Source organism: Strigops habroptila, chromosome 20 (assembly GCF_004027225.2).
Source record: "Strigops habroptila isolate Jane chromosome 20, bStrHab1.2.pri, whole genome shotgun sequence".
Taxonomy (NCBI): domain Eukaryota; kingdom Metazoa; phylum Chordata; class Aves; order Psittaciformes; family Psittacidae; genus Strigops; species Strigops habroptila.
In genome coordinates, this window is record NC_044296.2 from 2,183,539 (window position 1) to 2,208,689 (window position 25,151).

Consider the following 25,151-nt stretch of genomic DNA (forward strand, 5'->3'; position numbering starts at 1 on the left):
AGGCAGAGCCTCAGTTCAAGGCCTTCTGAAGAGCTCCCTCATCTGTGGGAGCAGAGGGAACAAGCCCAAACTAGGTCGTGTCTGAAGTCAGCAGCAGCACATTCTGCCCGTCCTGTCTAGACATGTTCAACAGGTAAGAGCAGAGGCTCCAACTGTTCAAGTCTGAGCTTCCAGTCCTGATGACTTGTGAGATCAGGCTGGTATCATGTCCACTTTCAGGATGAAACTGGATCGATAGCAATACCTCTGTGTACAGCACAGGGCTGCTGTCAAACCTGCATTCTCAGTATTCCAAGGCGCAGTGGCTTTGGCCTTTTGGGAGTCAATCAGGAGTTCAGGAGCACTGCTGGAGCAAGGGACTGGGAGAGACTGAGGCAACAGCACCATCATCCCTTCACACCATAAGCTTCTGCACCATTCTGTTGAATGTAGCAGGGCAGCAAAGCGTTTTGTATGCAAAAATTATATTCCCTGCCCCCCCAATTAGTTATCAGTGGTGATGCCAAAGCAATGCTTAAGCAATTACTCTGTTCGGGAAGTAGTTCAAGCATCCTGCACAGTGCCACCGTTTGGGCAGGTTTTACAACAGCTTTCCATAGAAATACCACTCAGAAGCCTTCAACCCTGCAGGTGACACTCAAGCAGCACAGCTGCTGCAACACGGATTTTTCCCTTAAGAGGTTTGACCCTTTCATTACAGCCCAAAATTATAACATGGTGGAATTTGGCACTAGAGAGAAAACAGTGAGACTGTTCTTACACAAAATCTTTGTCTTTGTGGAAAGGGATGAACTTTCTGCCCCTAAATTCAAGTCATCTGCTGTGGCTTAGTGGCAGAGACCAGATCAAGACTAATTCTTGTACCTCCTTTCTCTAACAGCTAAAGACTTTTTCACCTCAAGGGCTCTGGTAGTGGGTTGTTTTATCACCAGTTTATGGTGACACATTGGTGTGCTCCTGTAATCCTAGCTGGGGTTAAACCACGACACAAATACAACTAGACGTATGAAGTATAGATATATTCTTTTCCTAGTCAAATGCCACATTAAGAAAGTAACCAAGCAGCTCTCTAAACCACTGGTTTAAACCACATGGAAAGCCCCTCAGGGTTTGCAGACTGCCTTCCTTGACCCCTAGGTTAAACCAGAAAAGTTTATCTGTTTTCAGACAGCACCCACTGCTTTAAAATGATGTGTGCCCCACCAGACAGTTGAAGGGGTCCACAGATTGATGGTAAAAAGAAGCAAAACCTTGCTTTAAACTAAATGCCAGGTATCTGTTACCATGAAACACTGCAATATTGGCTATGAAAAGTTAACTGCATGCATGAGTCCAAAGTGCTACTGATGCGGGAATGATTAGCTTAAAATGAAGACATCACTAAGAATAGTTCAAGAACTCCAGCAGTATTAGGAGTGAGGAGCAAAAACTACCCACAAATAAAAAGGCTCACCCAACCCAGCATCCCCTGCTTGATGCCAAGGGAATGTGTATAGGATGAGAGGCAAACACTCCTCTTTAGGACACACATTCAAACAAGCTGAAGACATAACCCAAATGAGGAGTCTAGTCTAAAGAATGTGGCCTAAGAAGGAAACACACGCAAAAAAAGGCAAAAATATAATTCACTTGGTTTATTTTGTACATCAGGTTTATAAACTACTCGCATTACAAGAAGATGTGCTGTGACAGTGACCAGTGGAAGAGCACTGCGCAGGCTGGTCAGTGAAGTTAAACTTGTTCCCAACCAAGTGGTCAGAACTGCTCATGGGAAAGGAGGACACCATGACCTGTTGCAGAATCTTTACTGGGCATTTCAAGTTCACCTCAAAGCAGGGTCTCAGCAGACAGATGGCTCCAAAACACTATCCAGCAATACATTTCCTATAATAAACACGAAGCAGTCGTTAAGCAGTACTTCCTGTATCCAGGCAAGAAGTTTCTGTTGCAGAAGCTGGTATAGGCAGAGCAGAAGGCAGGCACACAGGCCTACAGGCTTTTTGGAAGGAATCACAGGCCACCACAGCAATGTTCCCCTCCTCTATTCTTCCTTCCAGATGATTTATGCACAATGACACCTCAAAGCTCTTGCTTCAAAACAAAGAACATTGCTGTTGTCTCAGGAACAAATCCATGTTCCTACTACTGGCTAAGACAATTTTAAAGTAACACAAGCCCTTACTAGGTCATTTCATTGCCTTTATGTAACTTGAGAGCTTTTCCACTGACTTGTGGGGAGACCCACAAGATGTACTTGTAGCATTTTGGGTGACCGTAGATGTTTACAATCATAGAACCACAGCCTGGTTTGGGTTGGAAGGGACCTTAAAGCTCATCTAGTTCCAACCTCCTGCCACAGGCAGGGACACCTTCCACTAGAGCAGGTTGCTCCAAGCCCCTGTGTCCAACCTGGCCTTGAACACTGCCAGGGATGGGGCAGCCACAGCTTCTCTGGGCACCCTGTGCCAGCGCCTCAGCACCCTCACAGGGAAGAGCTTCTTCCTTATATCTAACCCTGTTTCAGTTTAAACCCACCACCCCATGTTTTATTACTACAGTCCCTGATGAAGAGCCCCTCTCCAGCACCCTTGTAGCCCCCTTCAGACACTGGAAGCTGCTCTGAGGTCTCCACGCAGCTTCTCTTCTCCAGGCTGAACAGCCCCAGTGTTCTCAGCCTGTCTCCCTATGGCAGGTGCTCCAGCTCCTGATCATCCTCCTGGCCTCCTCTGGACTTGCTCTAACAGCTCCCTGTCCTTATGTTGGGGACACCAGAACTGCACACAGTGCTGCAAGTGGGGTCTCACAAAAGCAGGGGGGCAGAATCAGATTCAGAACAACACATTTCATATGCAATTAAAGAAGGAAATTAAAAAAAAAACCCAAACACTTGAGAAAGCCAATTTTGCAATGAATTTCTGGTACAGAGTAACTAGCTCTGAACATTCGATTATTCGATTTACATTTAATAAGAGATACAAGGAACAGAAAGGAGTCTGAATTCACCTGGCAACAAAACTAGTCATGAGCTTGAAGCCATTCTACCTCGGAATAGAAGAAAACACATCTGTCAAAAGTTCAGCATCGAAAACTTGATTTGACTGCTCAAGAACCAAACCAGGTTGTGAAAAATCCACCACTTGCAAAAGATTCACTTGAAAATTATCTTTGTATTCATATTTCATCCTCCTGGCACTCTGTGAAACCCCAGGCAGAACGGAAAAGTATTTTTAAAACTCCTGATCAAATAGAGCGTATTTTAGACAAATATTAAATGATTGTGCCCTGGACAGACAGGACACATCAACTGTCACACCAAGACAGTGCTACTTTTTCAGCTAAGAGAGGCACAAACAAAACTTACCATTAGAGGGAAGCTTAGTCTTCAGTTTTATACTTGCCACCGATGTAGGGAACATATTGAAGGACCAGCTTCCAGTCTGTGCCCCATATTACACCAATACCAGCTACACCACCCCATGTAACGAGGGTGGGAGTCCTAAAGAAGACACACACAAATACGTTGCCGGTAAACAACATTAATTCTTCACTGTGAAATGTCTGACAAATGCTAAGGTACCTAGAAAAGTCCTTTTAATTAAAAAAAAAAAAAAAAGAGAGAAAAGCCTGGCAGGAATCTTGAAAGAATCTCATAAAGTATCAGACCCCAAGTTGGTCAACAGATTTTACTGGAAAAGGTTGATATGATTTTATTTAATAAAAGCATTACCAAGTTAGGGAAAGATACACTTATTTGTTTAACTATTTCACTGCAGTAGCTCACATTGCCTTTATTCTAACCTGTAAGCTACTTCATTCTCCTTCACGCAACCCAGCAAAGCGGCACTCGCTGGCACTGCAACAAACATTTAGAGACCCACAGACTGGATTGTGTTGGAAGGGACCTTAAAGCTCCTCCAGTTCCAACCTCCTGCCACAGGCAGGGACACCTCCCACTAGAGCAGGTTGCTCCAAGCCCCTGTGTCCAACCTGGCCTTGAACACTGCCAGGGATGGGGCAGCCACAGCTTCTCTGGGCACCCTGTGCCAGCACCTCAGCACCCTCACAGGGAAGAGCTTCTTCCTTATCTCCAACCTGAACTTGCCCTGTTTCAGTTTGAACCCATCACCCCCTGTCCTATTGCTACAGTTCCTGATGAAGAGTCCCTCCACAGATTCCTTGTCTTCTCCAGGCTGAACAGCCCCAGTGTTCTCAGCCTGTCTTCGTATGGGAAGTGCTCCAGCCCCTGGTCATCCTCGTATTCCTTATAGCTCTGGAACCCTTGAAGACAGCCAGAGCAACGCGGAGCCCAAACTCACCTCAGCCAAACCACCGCGAGGCACCACCGACACCCCCCTCAATCCACCCTTTCAAACCCAGACGGGGCCTCACACTGAACAGAACCACGGGACAACGCAGAGGCGCACAGAAACGCCTCGGGAAGCCCTTCAGGTTCCCAAAGTGCGCGGAGGGAACCGCTGCCGGTCCCGGGGTCCATGGTGAGGAGCCCGCGGTCTGCTCCGCGCCTCTCACGTGGACCGCGGAACCGGGCGTGACCCGCCCTGTGCACCCAAAGCGCAGCGGGAAGGAGCCGCGGGGCCGGCCGGGCGGCGCCGGTCCCGGTCCCGGTCCCGGCCTCACCAGGCTTGCAGCAGTTGGGCGTAGCGCGGCCCCAGCACCTTGCTCAGCATAGCGCCGGCAGCACGGCCTCAAAGTCACCCCCCCCGCGCATGAGCAAGCCGCGGGGGGCCTTCGTGCTGCAGTATCGCGCATGGGTACGCAACGGGGCTGCCCGCGGCGCTGCCTGAGTTAAGCGGCGTTGTCATGGCAATACCCCTCTGTTCTCCCCTATCCGCCATTCCCGGTCTTCGTCACTCAGGGCCCTGTGGTGTCCGCGTCAAACCGCGCCCCGGCCCCGTGTGAGGGACGTGAGCCCTGAGGGACGGGCTGTCCCCGCACTGAGCCGGGAGCTTCTCATCCCCCGCTCTGGAGGGAAGTAGCCCCTCTCAAGAAGACTTCCCCCATTGACCATCAGTACCTCTGCAAACCCTCTTCGCCACCGCTGCTCAGCCTCTCCCAACCGCAGAGGGAGTTTCAAGCCAGAAGGTCGTAAATCCACCATCAGTTCCGTCATGTTCCCCGGAGGCTGCTCTTCTGAACCTGATGAAAGTGCTGTGGGACATTGGAGCCTGAAGCACTCGTCTACCTGTGGCTGGGCTGCCAAAGCTTCAGGCTGCAGCTTTTCCCTGTGCACACCTGCAGGAACAGCGTCCAGCAGAGACACTGGCAGCCATCGTCTTCCCTCACAACCTGCACCGGCTGCAGATAGCTGAGATTCACAGAGCACAACATGCTGCAAAAATCCAGCTCCTGTTTTTTTCTCACCAGGAAACATGTCCTGGGTTCAGCTGTAACAGGCATTTTTCTCCTTCTTAGTAGCTGGTGCAATGCTGTGTTTTCAACTTTAGTCCGAGAACAGTGCTGGTAACACACCGATGGTTTTAGTTGTGGCTATGTAATGCTTACTCCAATCAAGGACTTTCTCAGTCTCATGCTCTGCCAGTGAGAAGGGGCACAGGAAGCCGGGAGGAAGCAGAGACAGGACACCTGGCCCAAACTGGCCAAAGGGGTATTCCATACCACAGCACGTCATGCCCAGTATACAAACTGGAGGGAGTTACCCAGAAGGCCCAGATCGCTGCTTGGGTCAGGCTGGGTCTCGGTTGGCAGGTGGTGAGCAATTGCATCCTCTCCCCTTGTTATTTCCCTTATCGTTATTATTACTGGTGGTAGCAGTAGTTGTTTTATATTATACCTTAATTACTGGGCTGTTCTTATCTCAACTCATGGGAGTTGCATTCTTTCGATTCTCCTACCCATCCCTCTGGGAGCGGAGTGGGGGAAGAAGGGAGGGAGTGAGCGAGTGGCTGCGTGGCTCCGAGTTACTGGCTGGGCTTAAACCACAACACAGAACAATTATTCTATCAGCCCTTTGTGCTGGTTGAGCAGAAGCTCCCCATGACCCAGCTTCAGTGTGTGCTTGAGCCCAGAACCCCTCCATGTGCTGGGCTGCACTCCCAGAGCGTGAGCAGCAGGTCGAGGGAGGGGATTCTCCCCCTCTGCTGTGCTCTGGGGAGACCCCCCCTGCAGTCCTGATCCACCTCTGTGGCAACAGCAGAAGAGGGACGTGGAGCTGCTGGAGCGAGGCCAGAGGAGGCCACGGAGCTGCTGCGAGGGCTGGAGCAGCTCTGCTCTGGAGCCAGGCTGAGAGAGCTGGGCTGGGGCAGCCTGGAGAAGAGAAGGCTCCTGAAGGGGAGACCTTAGAGCAGCTCCAGTGCCTAAAGGGGCTCCAGGAAACCTGGAGAGGGGCTTTGGACAAGGGCCTGCAGGGACTGGACAAGGGGAATGGCTTTAACCTGCCAGAGGGGAGATTGAGATGAGCTCTGAGGCAGAAGCTCTTCCCTGTGAGGGTGCTGAGGCGCTGGCACAGGGTGCCCAGAGAAGCTGTGGCTGCCCCATCCCTGGCAGTGTTCAAGGCCAGGTTGGACACAGGGGCTTGGAGCAACCTGCTCTAGCGGAAGGTGTCCCTGCCCATGGCAGGGGTTGGAACTGGGTGAGCTTTCAACCCAAACCGTTCTATGAGTCCATGATTCTGTAATTTGGGAAAATACCTGCTGACCAGAGAAACAACACATCAGGGATCTTCCTGGTGAGGCCTGGAAGATGAGGGCAGGGAGAGCCCAGCTGGGCAGCACAGTGGTGGGTTTGAAATTCCTGGGACTGGGCTCCTGGCAGAGGGTGATGGAAAGAGATCCATGATTCAGCCTGGCCAGGGCACAACCTCACCCCACAGGTGAGGCTCGGAGCGTGAGAACCTATGAGACTGGGCTATCTCCTAGTACTGGATCCAGCCCATTCTTAGAATTATAGAATCAACCAGGTTGGAAAAGACCTTCAGCTAATTAAGTCCAAGCATTCCCCAGCACTGCCAAGGCCACCACTAACCCATGGCACTGAGGGCTTTGTCTACACGGTGTGTGAACACTTGCAGGGACGGTGACTCCAGCCCTGCCCTGGGCAGCCTGTTCCAATGCCTGAGCACCCTTTGGGGAAGGAATTGTTCCTCAGCTCCATCTAACCCTTCCCTGGTGCAGCTTGAGGCCGTTTCCTCTTGTCCCATCCCTTGTTCCTTGGGAGCAGAGACCAGCCCCCTCCTGGCTCCATCCTCCTGTCAGGCAGTTGCAGAGAGCGAGAAGGTCCCCCCTGAGCCTTCTCTTCTCCAGACTGAACCCCCCCAGGTCCCTCAGCCGTTCCTCATCACACTTGTGCTCCAGGCCCTGCACCAGCTCCGATGCCCTTCTCTGGACCCACTCCAGCACCCCAATGCCTCTCGTAGTGAGGGGCCCAGGGTTTAAGCCCTCTTAAACACTCTCCCATGATGTCTCCCACATTACCCTATGCTGGGCTGGTAAGGGCTGGGTGTCTTTAACCTGATTTCCAATCTGCACCCTCTCAGTACCACCTTCACTGAGTGCTCCCCAGAGCAAGGCAGAGGCAAGGAAACAAACAGCCATGCTGCAACTTCCCTCCTGCCAGCCGGGCAGGGGCTGCATTCCCAACACAGTTCTTTCCAGCAATCAAAACAAAGAGGTGCCGCATATAACCTCGGCTAAAATGCAGCCTGCAATGAGACCTGCACCCTGGAGAGGTGGCAGAGGACCCCGTGGACCACAGCATCCACCACAGCATCGCCCCAGGAGAAGCTGTGCTGCGACAGGGAGACCCCCAGCACCCCTACATGTCTGCGAAGGCCTTTCTGATGGCTGCTGGGGAAGGTCCCCAGACCCCACGGGGATGGGCAGCGCTAAAAACCTTCCTTCACTGGAGGCTCCGTGCAGGAGGTCTGAAGCACTTGCACTGTACAAGCTCTGGATGTGACACAGTGGTGATTTGGGGAGGTCGGACTCATGCCCAGCACACAGGAACAGAGAGTGCACAGTGCACAGTGTCTGAAAACCTGCTGTATATTCTCTTTTCTTCGTAGTACAAGGTACAACCTTTATTACAACTTTTCATTCATAGGTGTACAATAGCCGAAAGACAGATATGGGCAACAACAACAAAAAAAGGAATATTGTTATAAAATGTCACATTTATTGCTACATTACTGTTATATACAGGACAGTTCTCAAATTCTACTTTAAAAAAGTTAGGATTATTTAAAAATTCCAAATAATCCAGCCAGCTGTTTTGACACTTGTATAAAATTATTTAAAAAAATGAAAACAATTAATATCTTGAGGCACTCAGAAACACAATTTTATCCCCCAATTGTGATTCATTTCAAAGGACAACGCATTTCCCCACCCCCAAATACTTTTTTTTTTCTTTTTTTTGCTGGGTTAGGCATATATATATATATTTACTATATATATAGTTCAAAACTATAATGTGTATCTGATTTAAGAACAAGGATTTCAGCCACTTAAGTACATCTGGATTTACAGGTAGGCAGCATAAACATCAAAAGCAAGGACCATTTTTTTTTGTTTGTTTTTGAAGGCCAAAAAAACCTCCAAAACCAACCCAAAACTTTCTATGGGGTGAATAATAAACAACTTCTGCAGGGATCTCCCACCCCCTGTCCTACAAAAATAGAGCGAAAGAGCAACCCAGGAACACTTTGTTTCCCCATTGAGCTGGAGCCCTCCAGAGAAAAGGGGTCATTTCCTGCAGGCTGCAGGTCCAGGCATGTGGTTGGGCTCAAACGCTGGTGGGTTTCAAGTGATTTGGGAAGACGTAGCACCGGGAAGGGGGAACCATGGTGGTCCCCAGCTCGCTGCCATGGGGAGCTCCACAGATCCCGTGGCACAGCCCAGGGATGCTCTTTAGCAAAAGGCCTCAGTGTCCGGGGCACCCCATTCTGAGGCACAAAGCCCTGTGCTCTCCTGCACTATATCAAGATGTGACAGGGAATGAGTTTTATTCCCTCTCCTTCCAACTTGGTGGGTGCTTGGCTGGACCACGGTGGGTATTGCAAAACTCAAGGTGTACAAAAGCAGAGGAACAGAAATACCAGTGTGGAGATGTATGGCAGAGCTGCCTCTTGCATCCCCAGAGGGTGGGGTGCAAGATGGACACACAAGGTTTGGCAGAAAGGACACCCGCAGCCTGCATTGTCTTAACCAGAGCCCACCTCCATGCTCGGCTCATGCAGGAGTCCCACAGGCAAAGGCACTGCAGTGCTGATTCTCCAGAAGGAGTGAATTGAAGATCAAACCTCTGTGCAGAGCACCGGGTCCTCCCACACCAGCCCAAGGCAGCAGGATGAGGAGAGACAGCTACGCCATGGGACTGACCCACAGCATCCATCTCCTGAATCCTCAAGCCTCTGCCCCAGCAGATGGGCAGACGGTGGCTTGGTCCCGCCGCACTGCGAAGAGACCCATGGTGCCTGTGCATGAAGGGAAATAGCTTGGAGGTGCTGGCTGCGGAGACTGGGGTACACAGGAGGAAGGAATACACATCTTTAGCCTTGAGGAAGTTGAAGGAAGACCAGCCAAGCCAAGCCCAAGGCTCGGGCATTAACAGAGCAGTCTGTAGAGCTGGGCAGCAATAAGGTGGGACACAGCTTCTCCATTCAAGTGGTACTGGGGGAGACAGTGTGAGATGAAGGATGCTGGCAGTGAGCCACCAAGTATTGAGCAGAAGGCACAGGAGGGTGAAGGGTGCATGGAGGAGCCCTAGGACCAGGCCTTGCCCTCTCCAATTCAGTGCTCAGCTCCTGCAGCATGAGTTGGAAGGGATATTCCTATGGTCTCACCCCTTCTCTACCCCCTTCCAGCTCCAGAGCACACACCTTGAAATGCTTTTGGAGCTGCTAGAAATGAAGCTGGACTCTAAGAGCAGCAGGGAGCAGGAACTCAGCAGTCATGGGCAAGAGCAGAAAGAATGGACTGGGACAGGATCTGGAGGGCCCCAGGGGAGAGGAGAGGGAGTTGCATAGGATTAACAGGGCAAAGACCTTGTGCAAGCTTATGGTACAGAAAACAGGTCTTGCTATTGCTGGTGTTGAGCAGGAACAGGGGAATCCAGTGGCCATGGCTTGCTCCAGGTGAGCCAGCACCGCACCTTGGGGGCTGATGGCTTGTCCTGGCCCAACTCCAGTACCAGCTTTGCTTCACTTCCTCATTTTCAGCTCTGTTCTGAAATCCCAGGCCAGAGCCACCAGCACAGCACACAGCAGGGCCTGCAAGAGGACTATTTGCTCCACTGGCACTGAAGTTGGCAGCCTCCCCATGGGAGCAAAGCTGAGGGGTGCAGAGGATCGGGGTTTTCCAAAGCCTCCTGTTTCTCAAGGCCCCCTCCCCATCTGCCAAGGGGAAGGATGTGCTGAATGGCACAGCAAGGGCCCAGGGTCCAAAGGCTCTGCTGGCTTTAGTGGGTACATGCGTGAGACACGAAGGACCTTTGTGAGCAGCTTGTGCACTGAACCTGAAATTGCAGACTCCTGGGGAAATCCCAGCCTGCCTCTTTCCTTCCTGTTCAAACACTACCAGGCAGCAACTGCCAAGCCTCTAGGAACCCAGCTCATCACCGACACACAGGCTGAGAGAAAAACCCCTTCACTGAAGTCACACTTGGGGAGGTTTCACATCACACTTCTGCATTTCTCTACTGGGCAGGGCAAAAAACCCCAACTGCAAAGCATCCAGACCCCTGGCCCTGCAGTGATGGTGCACAAGGAAGGGGCAGCACATTGACCCCACTGCCTGGGGGCTGGCATCGACCTGCTACTGACAGCCAGATGCAGGATCAATGCATGCAAACCATCTGCCTTGGCACCGCTGTGCCCCTTGCTCTCAGTGCAGACTAGAGTGGCACAGAGCGGGATCCAGATGTCCCAGGTCCTGCCAGCACACCTCTGTAGGATACCTAGTGCAAGCTGTAAAAGCAGGGAGCAGAGAGCCCGAGGAGATGTTGGCAAAGAGCTGGAGCTGCACTCAAGCCACGCCAGTTGCTCGGCTGTGAGCAGGTCTGACTGGTGGGTCACAGGCCAAACCAAGGGTAGGTGCCACACAAGCAGCTTTCCATGGAAGTTGTGTCCCTGGGACCCCAGTTGTGCCGTTTGATGCAGCTCTGTGACTGCAGCCTGGGAAATGAGAAACTAGAGAATGCACACAGGGGAAGGTGGCTTCTTCCCCAGGTCCCTTTCTGAAGAAGGAAGCTTTGCAGGGGGGTTGTGGCCCCCAGTGATGAAGGGGACACAGCCCAGGAGAACCCATGCATGCAAGGCTGAGAAAGGAAGCAGAACAGTAAATGCCACTCTGCAGCATGTCACCTCCCCGTGACACCTCTCTTTGTGAGGGACACGCATACAGGCAGAGAAGCAAGTCTGGGGAGAAAAGTGATCTGTAAATGGCACAGCTGAATGCCTGCAGAGCCACGGGCTGGAGAGGGCACAGACCCTGGCCCTCTCTGACCATGACACATAAAGACAAAAGTCTCATTTCAACAGGCTGATATTTCAGGGCAGGCTTGGTGGCATTTTGAGGGCAGTACCCAACAGTGCATATTTTCAGAAAAGTCACTTTCCCTGTCAGGTTATAGGCACCACATTCACACCGAGCCAAACACGCTGGCAAGCCAAAGGAATTTTTCCTTGCCACATTCCACAATTGATCCCTGGGCACTGAGACAGCTCCTGGGCACTACCAGCCCCCGACACTGCGCTTTCCTGCTGGAGCAATCAAGATCTCCTCCAAACCCTGGCACCAAGGAGGGTTTATGTTTGAGGACCTTCATCCAAACCTTGCCGAGGGCATTAAGCTGGTTTTGCTGTCAAGGAAACAGCATCTAAACCACCTAAATGCAGATGAAAAGCCCCATCTCTGTTGCAATGCCTGGTGGTGTGGGGATGGTGGGAAAGGCTCCGTTTCATCAGGAGTCCCCCCTGGCCTGCAGAGCATCAGCCAGGATGAAGGAGTTGAACGAATCATCAATCTTCTCAAATTTCCAATTGTGTTGAGTTTCCAGGTTTTTCTTGGCTACAATCTCTCTCAAATCCAGTTGTACATGACCGTCACCTCAAATGCTTGTTACAAAATCCAAGTGTTGGGAAGCACTTCCTTTTTTTTTTGTGTTTTTTTTTTTATTTGCATGGTTTCAAGCTTGCCAGGGCTGGGACATTGCTCCACCCCTCCCTGGTCCTGGGGCAGTGGCATTGAAGCAGAACATCCTGAGCATCGAGCACGCCAATGGCTTCAGCACCATCCTTATGAAAGGGCAAGACTGCTCGTGGGATGAAGCAGAGAGCAGCCGGTGAGTCTCCAGTTCCTACCGCAGTGCACAAATAGGGGTTGTGTCAGCATCCAGACCTGGCTGCAGAGAGGCACTGTCCCCTCCCTGCATGTTTCACTTGCTCCAGCATCTGAAGCACAACCCAACATGGCAGGATGCTTCAGGAAGACATGGCTTGTACTGCAAGGGGATCTGCTCCCCAGGGGAATGCTGTCACCCATGGAAGAAAACCTCATCTGCCTCACACTGCCCAGTGCTTCAGCAGGCAGAAGGACCCAAAGGAGGGAAGAGTGTTGTAACCTGACTGAAAGGTTACAGCCTAAGTTCATTAGGCTGAAACATGTCTGTTGACACAGGTGAGAAGAACGCATGTTCCTCGGCTGCAGAGACCACAGCCACTGATCCTTCCAGCCTTCCTGGAGCTGGAGGCTGCTGTGGTCTCAGGTCTCACCACACAGAAGCGATGGTGGCAGCAGCAGGCTGTAGGCTGGGAAAGCCAGGAGCACATGGAAGCCTCAGAGCTATGGTGGGATGTTGCAGAGTGCCAGGGGCAGCAGAGAGATGGTTCCATGCTGCTCTGGCAGTTTATCTCCTCTCTGAGATGCTACAGAGGCTGAGCCCATGGTACCCAGGTGTAGGTGGGAGATGATCAATGTCCTGAGCATTTCCAGCAGATTTTGCTGGAGCACAAAGCATAGCAATGAGCACAGAGGAGCACCAGGAGGTTATACCAAAGCCCGGGATTGCTAGGAAGTGCTGTAGGACTTCATCTTGTGTGCCAGTCCTGCCCTTTCCCTATGCCAAAGCAATACAGCTTTCCCAGGAACACAGGCCAGAGAAGCAGAGGGGAGAGATGGGTCCTGCTGCTGCAGGTCCTACTGTACTTGCTGTCCCCATGTCCCCCCCGACCAGCAGTCGTGCCCCATGAACTATCCTGCCCGATTGGGCTCTGCCAGGCAGATCTGCGCAGCAGCCAGCCCCAGTCCAAGAGCATTACAGCCACCTCTGAGATGAGATTTAACTTGTTCCCCCCGGAGCTACCCCTATCCACCTGCAGAGCCGGGAAGAACTGGGCACAACATGCTTCAGAAGGGGAAGGAGAGGGAAGAAACAAGAATAAATTTCCAGTAGATGCTTTTCCATTGCCAACTCCAGAATGGCTACCAACAGCTCAGCACCACTGAGCATCTCTTCATTTGCTCCTGCACCTCCAGGCATGCTAAGGGTCTTCCTCCCGCTGAGCACACCGGAGTGGTCAGAAGTGACACTGGGAAGCCCTTGGAGTGAAGGAATTGTTGGCTTGGCTGCTGGAGCATGGTGTGCAGGATGGGTGCTCATTGCTCCCCTCCTTTCCAGCACGGAGAGAAGAGCCAACGTGGAGGTGATGGTGGCCACTTCACATCCCCATGGCAAGCCAGGCAGTGTGCCGAGCTGAGATTGCCTCTAATTGGATTGGATTGGATTGGAGATATGACAGGGGGTGAAGGTGGGGTATGACACCACCCCTCCCCACAAGCCTGCAGTGTTCTGCCCTTCTGGTGGGGTGGCTCCAGTGAGAGGAGAAGTTGCGCTGGATCCTGCTGCTGGTCCCAGCTTGCTGAGGGCTGGAGTGAGCGCATGAGCCAGGTCGCTGCTCCCCTGCCTGCCGCCAGCATCCATGGCTCTGGCTGCTGCAAGATTGCTGGCACCGTGTCCTGCTGCTGCCTTTGCTCCATCCACCTCGGCCTCTTCCCAGTCCTCCAGCTTTGTTCAGTTCATCTTTGTTCCACGCTGCCCCGGGAAGTGCCTCTGGGAGCGCCTCTGGGAGCAGGCGTTTGCTTGGATGCAGGGGCAAGGAGCGCTTCCCTCCGGCCAGGGCTTTCCTCTTGCCTCTGTGTTGATTCTTTGCTTACCTTGAAAGTGTCCCAGTCCCTCGGTTCTCTTCCACCCCCAAGGCCTGCTCCCTCCTGGCAGCTCCAGGATCACAATGTTGCGAGTGGGCTGTGGGGCACTTCCTCTCCCAGGTGGGATTGCAGCTTCTGGGATGTTCCAGGAGTAAAGCAAATCTTGCAGAGACCCTCAATGGCCCTTGGTCACCTCCCAGAAGGAGTGGGAGCACAGCTGACGGATGCTGCTGCAACTGGCTTTGCTGTTTAACTTCCTTTTCCCAACTCAGAAGCGGCCAAAAGCAAAGAGATGGTGACTTCAGCACATGAGTTTGTTTTTGTCTAATGGAAGGTACAAGCCAAGCAAGAAAGAACATCCCCTTGCTGTGGCTACATTCGCTTTTAGTGGCTTGCAGAGCCGAATCTGAGAATTCCTCTCTTTATATCCAGTCTCTCTTAATACAATTTTAATATTCTGGTTGATTCTAAAGATGCAACATTAACTATAGAAACAGCAGCAGAAAAGCATGTGGGGTACAAGACTTTTTTTTTTTTATACAAAAAAAAATTCTTTTCGTTGCTTACAAAACATATGCAAAAGAAGCTAAAAAAAAAAACCAACCCAAAGGCATTGCTATTTGTTCTACATAAAAAAATCTCATAACTAATGTTCTTTTTTTTTTGTTTTAAAAAAGAAATATCAAGCTTAGGCACAATTTTGCTGCTGGCTGCTTGTGAACAAGCCAAGAGAACACGCCACCCCCTCCTAACTGAGTGATATGTATTGACTGTTCTGCACTTTATACTTAAGGCAATTTTTGTTTGTTTGTTTTTGACAAGGTGTGTGTTTTCCACCCCTTACGTCACGCCAGGATCCGTCCACGTGTGTCAGTATTAGCAGTACTAAAGTTTATGGGTAGAGAAGGTTGCAGGCCACACCGAGGGTTTTCTTCCTACAGATCTCTGGATCCAGAAGAAGAAACAGATCTACAAATGGGAAAAAAAAAAAAACCCAAAAGCCTGAAGTGAGAGAAACCCAAATGAGAATAAAACTGCTCCTCAAGCTCAAGGCCCCCTGCTGCAGCCTTGTCTCTGCAGGAGTCAGCCCTGATGTTCGATGTGGCCACAGCAGAGCCCAGACATGAACTCACTGTGCTGCCAAGACACTGGCTTGGGCTTTTGTCTTTTCAGGGCAGCCGCAGGTGCAGCGGATGTCATAGTATCACAGACTGGTTTGGCTTGGAAGGGACCTTAAAGCTCATCCAGTTCCAACCCCCTGTGGCCCTTCTCTGGACTGTCTCCAACAGGTCCATGTCTTTCGGGTACTGAGGACTCCAGAGCTGGACCCAAGACTGAAGAGGGGGTCTTCCCAGAGCACAGCAGAGGGGGACAATCCCCTCCCTCAACCTGCTGCTCATGCTCTGGGGATGCAGCCCAAGACATAATTGGTCTTTTGGGCTGCAAGTGCACATTGCCCGCACATGTCCAATCTTTCATCCACCAGTACTCCCAAGTCCTTCTCAATCCCTTCATCCCCCAACCTGTATTGACAGCCAACCCAGGGGCAGCACCTTGCACTTGGCCTTGTTGAACCTCCTAAGGTTCACATGGGCTCACTTTTTGAGCTTGTCCAAGTCCCTCTGGATGGCATCCCATCCTCCAGCGTGTCACCTGCACCACTCAGCCTGGTGCCATGTGCTCCGGGGTGTGCTGGTGCTGCAAGCTGAGGCACTGCAGCACAGGATCCACTGCTCCTGATCTCCTCAATCCCCCCTAGAAATCCCTGCACCCCTGAGGCCAAATGGGGTCAGCTACTCCTGGCCAAGGACAGGCTTCCCTTAAAAATAGGGACAGCACAAAGCCTGCATCTGCCATGGTCTCACTGAAAGAATTTCACCTTATGTGTCTGTCTTGGAATTTCTGGAGCCTGCTCATTCCCTCCCACAGGTCCACCAGGAAAAGGAGTTGCTGGCTTCCGGGAGCCAAGTGGGGCAGGGCTGGGAGGCACAGAGCAGAGCTGAGCTCACCCAGGGTAGCGCAAGCACCAAAACCCTCCGTCTCGGCTACAGGGCTGCACCTCTCTCATGGGGCAGAGGCTTTGGGTCTCCCCAGACAAGCAAATGACATGCACATGCAAGTCATTTACTGAAAGTAAATTAGGAAGGACACTGGCTGGTGCCGAACAAATGGGGCCTGAGCATCCACCCAGCATGCACTGGCAGTGGGTTGGACCCACAGCGCAGTGCTGGGATCATAGGGTGAGGGATGATACCTTTACATGTGTCCAACAGGGTTGTGACCATCTCCTAGACCAGGATGTGAAGCTGAAAGTGTCATCTGGGGATCTCCTACTACTCCGGACACTTTCTCCTCTTCCCGACGCTTCAAGCAGGCTGCTTTAGGGTTCAGATTGCGCTCTATGCCAAAAACATCAAGGGAAGGAGGGAGGGAGGGAGGGAAGCAACCTCAGTTTGGGCAACAGCATCACGCGCGGCAGCAGCATCCAAAAGAGAGAGCAAGGACGGAGTCCCAGGACAGACAGACGGGACCATGCGAGGAAACCACCTCCATGCAAGCTGCTCTCTGCCTGCTGCTCCTTCCAGTGGCTGCAGTAACTTGGCCAGACCCCTGCTAAAGCAGAACCCCATGCCTGGCTCAAACACCATGCCAATTTAAACATGTGCTTGCTTAGAGAGAACCCCAAGCGCCTCAGCCAGCTCTCAGAGTTGATGACTGAGTTTTCCAAAGCTGCTTAATGGAATGCAGATGCCAAATTCCCATCAAGCATGAAAGGGGGATGGCCAGGGCAGCCTTGAATCCACCCTGGGCCGGGGCTTTGGAAAGCTCAGCCAGTGCAAACACAACCTCGCACGGAAAGCAGGAGTCACAACAGAGATGGACGCACACGCAGAGACATGGGGGGAAGAGAAAGGCCCCGAAAGGCACCTGCAGCTGTTACCATACCTCGTACTTGCTGCTCCAGGCCCAGAATGACCTGCACCGCTTGCTGTAGGATGATCAGTTTGGTCTGTGCTTTGTCCGTTTTTAAGTGCATCTGACACATGCGTCCCAGTTCTTTAAAGGCCTCGTTAATGTCCCGCACACGCACCCTTTCCCTGGCGTTATTGGCCATTCTCCTCTCCCGGTCCCTCAGATCTTTGTCCTCCAGTGACAAGGCCTCGTCTGTACTGCTGGGTTCATAGCACCACAGGGATTAGTCAGGGGGGTGGTAGCGAGGAGGGGGCTATATGTTGCCGTGCTGGTAGTGCTGCTGGTGTCCACTGCAAACGGCTCAAACAGCCTCACTCTGCAAAGCCAATTTGTCTTGGGCACTTCCTGGAGCACCGCAGGCTACTGGGGCTGCATGTTGCCTCTGTGAGCCACGGCAAGGTGCTGCCGGCACGGGGCTGGAGGGTGCTGCCAGGGGTGAGAGTGGGCAGGGGATGCAATCTCAGCACCCACACCTTCTCCTCTCTGCACAACTTTGCCTTCCTGTTCGTTTTTGGCTGAAAACTAAAAGTTCAGGGTGGGTTCCTCAGCCAAAAACATCAGGTTCATCTCCCAAGGAAAGGTTTTTTGGCAGAACACAAATCTCTATTTGTAAGATTTCCTTCAAAAATCACATCTGCAGTAAAATCATGGAATGGTTTGGGTTAGAAGGGACCTTAAAGCTCATCCAGTCCCAACCCCCTGCCACGGGCAGGGACACCTTCCGCTAGAGCAGGTTGCTCCAAGCCCCTGTGTCCAACCTGGCCTTGAACACTGCCAGGGATGGGGCAGCCACAGCTCTGGGCACCCTGTGTCACTGAAGGTGTTTCGGTCAGCCAGGCCCAGACCTTCGTACGGGTGGGGGGGGGCAGCAGCAGGGGCCAGATCCAAGTGCTCCAGCTGCTGCTGAGCGTCAGTCTCACATGCAGACACTGAATCCAGATCCTTCAACCCAGCAAAATCACACTGGAAGGGGGTGATTTTCTTTTCCAGGCACTGTCAGGAGTTTTAGGAGAGCCTCCACCACTGGCAGCACTCCAGGGGTGCCCAAAACAGGCAGGGATTGGGGGGGAAAGGCAGAGTCGTGCTGGCAGCATCTTAAAGAGTGGCCTGGCCTGCAGCCTGTCCCCTCCACACCCCCGGTTTAGGGTACAGACGACCTTCTCCCCCAGAGCAAAAATTCTTGCAGGAAAGACCCCTATCTGAGGAGGGTTCTTGGGTGAGACCTGGCGCTGGGACAGACCATGGCCTTTGGCTCCAGGAGAGCCACGTGGGGATGAGCCTTCACCGAAGAGGGGCTGCAGAGTCACAGCCTTCCTGGGAGGGAGCCTTCAGTTGGTCCCAACTGTGTGAATGGGGAGCAAGGGCTCCCCAGGCAAATGTTTGCCTGTGTGGGACAGGAGGCTGCCCACTGTCAATGCCTGCATCCTCTCCATGCTGTCTTGTCCCTGCCTGCGCCCCCTCCTCACTGCCACCTTCTCTCCAGCATGTCCAGGATGGCTGGGGAGAGCGGAGCCACCAGTGACCCACCCATGGCAGGAACCCTGCTCAGTCCCGGCTGATGGCTCCCCTCAGCAGGGACACAGCTCCAGCAGCAGCCGGGCAGGATGGGGCTGTCTCCCTGCCACCAGCAAGTGGTTTGCATGGCCCCTGCAGGGTCACAGAATCACAGAATAGTTTGGGTTGGAAGGGGCCTTCAAAGCTCATCTAGTTCAACCCCCCTGCAATGAGCAGGGACATCTTCAACTAGATCAGGTTGCCCAGAACCACATCCAGCCTGGCCTTGAATGTCTCCAGGGATGGCGCATCCACCACCTCTCTGGGCAACCTGTGCCAGTGTTTTACCACCCTCATTGTAAAGAATTTCTTCCTCACATCCAGCCTGAATATTCCTCTTTTAGTTTAAAACCACCACCTCTCGTCCTATCCAAGTTATGTCCTCCAGGTTATAAGGATGTGCGGTGAACTTGTGCTCTGCTCAAAGGGGGCACTAACCTGCCTGGCGCCCTGCAACAACCCCTAATCTTCTCCTTTCCCTTCCTTCCCTGTTAGCTACTGACAGCACCAGGAGGATCCTGGCAGCCCCGGCTGGGACCCAATGACCTGAATTCCACAGCAGCAATGCAGGAGGGGATGTGGAACTTGACTTCTCTCCTGCAAAGCAGCCTAAAGGCCAAAGCTGGCAGCGAAGGGCCACCCTGGCTGCCTGCACCAAGGCCTGCTGCAGCAACATGTGGGGCTCAGCTCGCTTCCCTCCAGGAAGGGTTTAAAAAGGGACAAGCGTGGGAGACCAAAATGAACACGGTGCCAACTCTGCCTGCCCCCCGCCGCCCCACGGCTCCTGCCTCAATCCGCAAGCAGCAAGTAGAAGGTAGAGAGTGGGACCCCCGAGAGGTCACGGCTGGGGACTGTCTGTAGGAGATCGGAAAGAACAGAACTGAGAAATAAAAACTGGAAATAAACAAAAATCAAAAGGAAGGGGGAATTACTAAAAAAAAAAAAGAGACAGGAAAAAATATACATGTTATGAAAGGCAAAAAATTACAAACTGAAGAGAGGCACAAAGGACTCCAACATCAATGCAACAGCAGAGGCCAGCAGAGAGGAGCACAGCCAGGCACAAACCAGCGATGGTGTTACAACAGCCTCTGCAGAGAGAAAGGGGGTTAACCTGCCACGGGAGCATGAGCATGCACTGCAGGATGCAGGAACCAAGCAGCAAAGGCCTCTGGAGTGGGAAGCCAAAGCCTTATGCTTCCCCTCCCACTGGGACATGGGGAAGCACTGGTGGCTGAGGGGGATGCCCAAGTAGGAAGGACAGAGGAAGGGAGAAGAGGGAGGGAGAGGGGAGGAGAGGGGAGGGAAGGGAAGGAAAGGAAAGGAAAAAGGAAAGGAAAGGAAAGGAAAGGGAAAGGAAAAAGGAAAGAAAAAAGGAAAGAAGGAAAAAGGAAAGGAAAGGAAAAAGGAAAGGAAAGGAAAGGGGAAAAGGAAAAGGAAAAGGGAAAAGGAAAAGGAAAGAAAAAGAGGGAGGGAAGGGAGGAAAGGAGGGAAGGAAGTGACTCCATCCCACTGCCCCTCCATGGCTCAAGCGAGGTGTTCCCGGGTGCCCACAGCCATGGGGCTGGGAGTGCAGAGCCCTGTGCTGGGCTGGCCAGTGGGGACGGGGCAGTGCCTGCTGCTGGGAGCAGACCTGGGCTCTGCACTTGGAGCAGAGGCATCAGATCTGCGTCCCCTCTGGGAAATGTGGGGGGCTTTTGTTGTATTCCCTCATTGTGCTGGCCAAGCAGCTGAAGCAAACACCTTGCTGCAGGAGAGCGAGGACGGTGCAGGTGCCCCCGCGGGGACTGGCATGCAGCACACGCGGTGGCAGCGGGGGGCAAAGGAGAGAACAGCAGGGATGCAAAACCAGGTTAAAAATAAAATAATTAAAATAAAAAAAAAAGGAAGTAAAAAAGGACATCAACAGCCTTGAGAACCCAAGGCCACAGGGCAGAGAGACAGTGCAAGGCACCACAGCACATGTCACAGGAGACAGACAGACAGCCCCGTGCCGATCAGATACGTAAAATATCACCACTCCGGGACCCTCACTGACCTCTAACTTGTTGCTCCAGGTTCAGTATGACTGATACGGCCTGGTGTAGGATTAGCAGTTTGGTCTGCGGTTTTTCGCTGTTTAGGTGGAGTTGGCACATGCGTCCGAGCTCTTTAAAGGCCTCGTTGATGTCACGGACCCGCAGGCGCTCACGGGCATTATTGGCGACCCTCCTTTCTCTCTCTCTCTCGGCTTTTTGCTCTGGGGGAAGAAGATCGTCCTCCTCATCCTCATCTTGACTAATGGTTTAAAATAAGAACGAGACAGGGACATTCCTCGCGTGCACTCTCAGCACTGGTCAACTCACAGAAAAGAAACACACATCGAGGCACCAAGACACTGAGCCCCAAGAGCCAGGACACTGCTCAGCGCCCCGTGCTCAGACACGGGGACACATGGGGACTTCACACAGAAGCTATTAAGGTTCTTCTTCTGCCTCTTTTTTGGGATTTGTTTTGGTTTTAAACAACACAGAAAGAAACCACAAAGCGATTAAGGCCTGAGCTTGTTGCTGAGAGGTTGTAAGGTGGCCTGGAGAAAGTGTAGGGGGCAACACTGGTGTCCCAAGCTGGTGTTTTGGGAAGCTGCAGCCCTCTGCCTCCAGGACAGGAGGTGGCTGCAGTCTGGAGGAGCAGGGCTGGCGCTGCCCGTCTGGGCAGCAGCACCCTGGTGAGGTCTCTGAGCTGACAGTGAGGTTGCAGACAAGCCAGCATGCTGGAAAGACTCAACCTGATCCACTGCCACATACCTGACTGGATGTGAGAGAGGATACAGGAGCTCAGAGCAAACAGCAGAGACGACCAGAGGCAGGGAGGAGGTTGAAAGCTTCCCAGCCCCTGACTGAGGGCAGCTGAGCATTCAGTCCCTTCCAGTCCTTTCCATGCATGGCCACAAGCAACGCTCCAAGAGACCACGCAGGTGGGTGCAGTTCGTGTGGGTAAAGGCACAAGCCCTCTGCTTTAGGAGCACGAGGAAGCCCTGAGGCCACAGGGACGGAGGCCAGCAGCAGAGGATGGCAGGGCCTCTTCCCCAACAGCGGGAGCCCAGGCTGAGCCATCTCTGTGTGAGGACACTCAAGGCTCCTGTGGTGGGCAGGGGCTGGTGGGTCTGTGCCATAGGATGATCCCCCAGCCACACTGGGTCGAGCCCAGCGCCTGGGGGTCACTGCGGCTGTACCCCAGCCCAAACGCCCCCAGCCTGGTTACGTGTAAATGAAGGGAGAGACCTGTTCAAAGAGCACCTTGTTCTGTTCCTGGAGGGTTTCAGCTCCTTCTTCTCCTCTTCTGAGTTATCTGCCACCGACGTGTTCTCCTCGTCCTCCTTCTCTTCCCTCTTTATTTCGCTGGTTCCCGAGGAGACGCTGCTTCGCCCCAGCCCCCCTGACAAGCCTGCTGAGGAAGCAGAGCCACACATGAAGGTTGGAGGAGCCTGACCCACACAGAGGACTGGGGGGCGTTCACCAGGCCCTGCTCCTGTCGCACTGCATCACCAGCATGTGGCTTCCCAGCCTCATCCTGCATCGCTAGTCTGCAGGAAGAGGAGTTAGAGGGGTGCTGGCTCTGCCCTGCCACCACTCCCCGCTCTTCTCCTCCCCATATTCCAGGTCCAACTTTGCTCAGCAGAGCAGGGCCCAGTGGCTCTGTGCACCCAGAGCTGGCAGAAGTGACAGGAACATGTAGGCTAAACCTCTGGAAAAGGCTCAAGGTAGGAACAGCCCTGTGAATGCAGCAAAGAAGCACCAGCCTTGCAAGAGCACCCATCTACCCCCAAGCTGCTACTGCACAGCCTAATGGGTGACCTGAATCTCCCCCATGGCAGGCAAGCCCCAAGCGTGCACGTGAGCAGAGCTGCCTTACCGCTGTACGTGTCCTGCTGCCTGCTGAGGTCAGGGAGTGAGCTGGGTTGTGATGGAAGTGTAACATGGTTGTGGAGCATGTTGGGGTTGCTGGACAACCCATCTTCTGGGTGACCTCCTCCCACCTACAGCAGAACAAGCAGAGCAAGCCTTGAGGGGGGGAAGCATCATGGCCAGTGGGGATGGGCACAGCCACTCCGAACACCTATGCTGACCAGGCTGAGGTGCAGCCACATGCCCTCCTCACACACTCCCACTATCCAGACTGCAGGCATGCAGGAGGGAATACCCAACCTGCTCCAGCACCAGCTCTCCTCCAAGGACCATGGTAGGGGCACTGCAGGTCAGCTGGACCAAGCAGAAAGACCCCATCAGTGCTGCCTCCCCCTTACTCGCTTAGTAGCTGAGTCTGGGGAGCTCAGGGGGGAAGCACATCTGGTTCTTTAGAGGGACTGGAGATGTGTTACTGTTTGCTGCAGCAGGCAACCAGCTCTCCTGTGGTCACCAGCCTCTGGACAACGGGGACTCTAGTGACCCAGCAAGGGAGGGACCCCATCATCCATGCGCTCAGGGCACCCAGGACCTGTCGTGTTCCCTGGAGCCCAAATGAGCTATCACACATCAGCACTCTCCAAGTGCACAGAAGGACATGGTGCCAGCCTGAATGGTTTGCAGCTCAGAAGTCCTGGCAATACCGGGCTCTCTATACCTGTGTCCTGCCCTGCACCAGATCCCTGCACGAGATCCCTCTCCTCCTTCCTGCATATTCCAGGGATGGCTTGAAGTTGTTTTGAGGGATTTCCATCCATGTTAGAGGGAAAGAAGAGCTTCCACCAATTCTGCCTGCCCTGAGAAGGAGCATGAGCACGTGGCATGGGGGGCTTGTGCCCAAGAGCCACCACTGTGCTTGGTGTTGATTCAATCCTCCTGCATGAACAAGGTGAGACACTGCATGTCACCCGTTCAAAGCTGTCACCAGTTGACCCCACCTGGACCTCACTGAGCTTTTCTCACAACAAAGGCAACAAGGCCAGGTTGGACGGGTCTTGGAGCAACCTGCTCCAGTGAAAGGTGTCCCTGTCCATGGCAGGGGGTTGGAACTGCATGAGCTTTAAGGTCCCTTCCAACCCAAACTCCTCTGTGATTCTCTGACTCCTCTGGATGCCAGGGCACCCCACAACATGGGTCCCCAGCATGTCCCCACGAGCTGCCATGATGCTTCCACACTTACCAGACTCGGGTGCCTGTTCCCCAGGGACATGACTGAGGCCGGGAAGGCCTGGCCCAAGCTGCCCACGGTGGCACTGTGGGCCGGCGCTGAGCCCAGCAGGCCGTGCATGTCCCCATGGTTGCTCGGCATGGCGGCTGTCTGGCCCACAGCGTGATTCCTCAGCACGTGGATGGCTTCATCCAACCTGTCTTCCATTTTGTTTTGCTTGAAGGACAGGACAGAGATACATGGCTACGTTAATGCCTGTAAAGCCAGCAGCCCACTACAGCTCTGTATGCTTGTGGCAATCATGCACTCAGCTACTGCAAGGCAGGGGAGAAATAACCCCCTGGAAGAGTCAGTGTCATCCCCTAAAGGCACAAGGGGTCACACAAGTGGAACTGGGATTGTTTAACCTGGAGAAGAGAAGGCTCCTGAAGGGGAGGCCTTAGAGCACCTCCAGTGCCTAAAGGGGCTCCAGGAAACCTGGAGAGGGGCTTTGGACAAGGGCCTGGAGGGACAGGCCAAGGGGAATGGCTTTAACCTGCCAGAGGGGAGACTGAGATGAGCTCTGAGGCAGAAGCTCTTCCCTGTGAGGGTGCTGAGGCGCTGGCACAGGGTGCCCAGAGAAGCTGTGGCTGCCCCATCCCTGGCAGTGTTCAAGGCCAGGTTGGACACAGGGGCTTGGAGCAACCTGCTCTAGTGGAAGGTGTCCCTGCCCGTGGCAGGGGTTGGAATTGGATGAGCTTTAAAGTCCCTTCCAACATAAACCATTCCATGATTCTGTGATTCTGTAACTACTCAGGAAAGGGAGGCAAAAACCAGACAGAAATCTATTCAGCTGGGCCAGACCCACAGGGTTCAACTCTGTTGCAGTGCCCAGCTCTGCTTCCAACCATGTGTCCATCTATCAACTAACCATCTTCCTCCAGGCCCCACCTGTTTCGGGAGAGGACCTTACCCAAGTCCTTTACCAGGCACACAAGGGATGGAACAGAAAAGGAGAAGACAGATCATTAAGCGACACTTACTAAAGTGTGGAGGCTCCCTTCGTAGCTGGGAGATAAGGCACCCTGTCCGCTTGCTCGCGACCACTGGGATGTGCCTGTGAACAAACGGGGAGAGCTTGGGACCGGGCACAGCTGCCACTAGATGGGGCTGGGAGCCGGGCCACCACGCTGGGAGCTGGCCACCATGGCACGTGTGGCACCCTTGGGGCCACCACAGCAGGACATCGCCTCATCAGCAGACACTGAGCTCAGGCCACCACAGTGCGCTCACTTCGCTCTGCATCAGCAGGACTTGGCCTTCAGGCCTAGAGAGTTTTTTAGGTTTGAGTAA

General features: G+C 53.2%; 2 protein-coding genes across 28 annotated transcripts in view; both read right to left on the minus strand.

The window, feature by feature from the left end:
• Positions 1–1,619: 1,619 nt before the first annotated feature.
• Positions 1,620–4,746, minus strand: LOC115618157 (cytochrome b-c1 complex subunit 10). Its single transcript, XM_030509439.1, has 3 exons — positions 4,639–4,746; positions 3,362–3,496; positions 1,620–1,884 (listed from the first exon to the last, which is right to left on the minus strand). The coding sequence occupies exons 1-2, from the start codon at positions 4,686–4,688 to the stop codon at positions 3,376–3,378; spliced, it is 171 nt and encodes a 56-aa protein (XP_030365299.1). The 5' UTR covers positions 4,689–4,746; the 3' UTR covers positions 1,620–1,884; positions 3,362–3,375.
• Positions 4,747–8,315: 3,569 nt separating this feature from the next.
• TCF3 (transcription factor 3) overlaps positions 8,316–25,151 on the minus strand; it is an 82,387-nt gene continuing 65,551 nt past the window's right edge. For 9 of the 27 annotated variants that reach the window (XM_030509420.1, XM_030509418.1, XM_032920361.1 and 6 more), the window contains 7 exons: positions 24,842–24,915; positions 23,832–24,035; positions 22,602–22,725; positions 21,971–22,136; positions 20,746–20,984; positions 16,435–16,579; positions 8,316–15,149 (listed from right to left, as the gene is read on the minus strand). In XM_030509420.1, coding sequence (XP_030365280.1) covers positions 16,437–16,579; positions 20,746–20,984; positions 21,971–22,136; positions 22,602–22,725; positions 23,832–24,035; positions 24,842–24,915 — 950 coding nt within the window. In that variant the 3' untranslated portion in view covers positions 8,316–15,149; positions 16,435–16,436. Of the gene's footprint in view, positions 15,150–16,434; positions 16,580–17,126; positions 17,354–20,745; positions 20,985–21,970; positions 22,137–22,601; positions 22,726–23,831; positions 24,036–24,841; positions 24,916–25,151 lie in introns of all 27 variants that reach the window. The other 18 variants (XM_030509433.1, XM_032920362.1, XM_030509431.1 and 15 more) reach the window with 13 other exon arrangements.

Excerpts from the sequence above, each read along its gene's own strand:
- LOC115618157 (XM_030509439.1), bottom strand. The coding sequence starts at position 4,688 with ATGCTGAGCAAGGTGCTGGGGCCGCGCTACGCCCAACTGCTGCAAGCC. Across the intron at positions 3,497-4,638 it reads GCCCAACTGCTGCAAGCCTG|GACTCCCACCCTCGTTACAT; the intron begins GTGAGGCCGGGA and ends TGTCTTCTTTAG.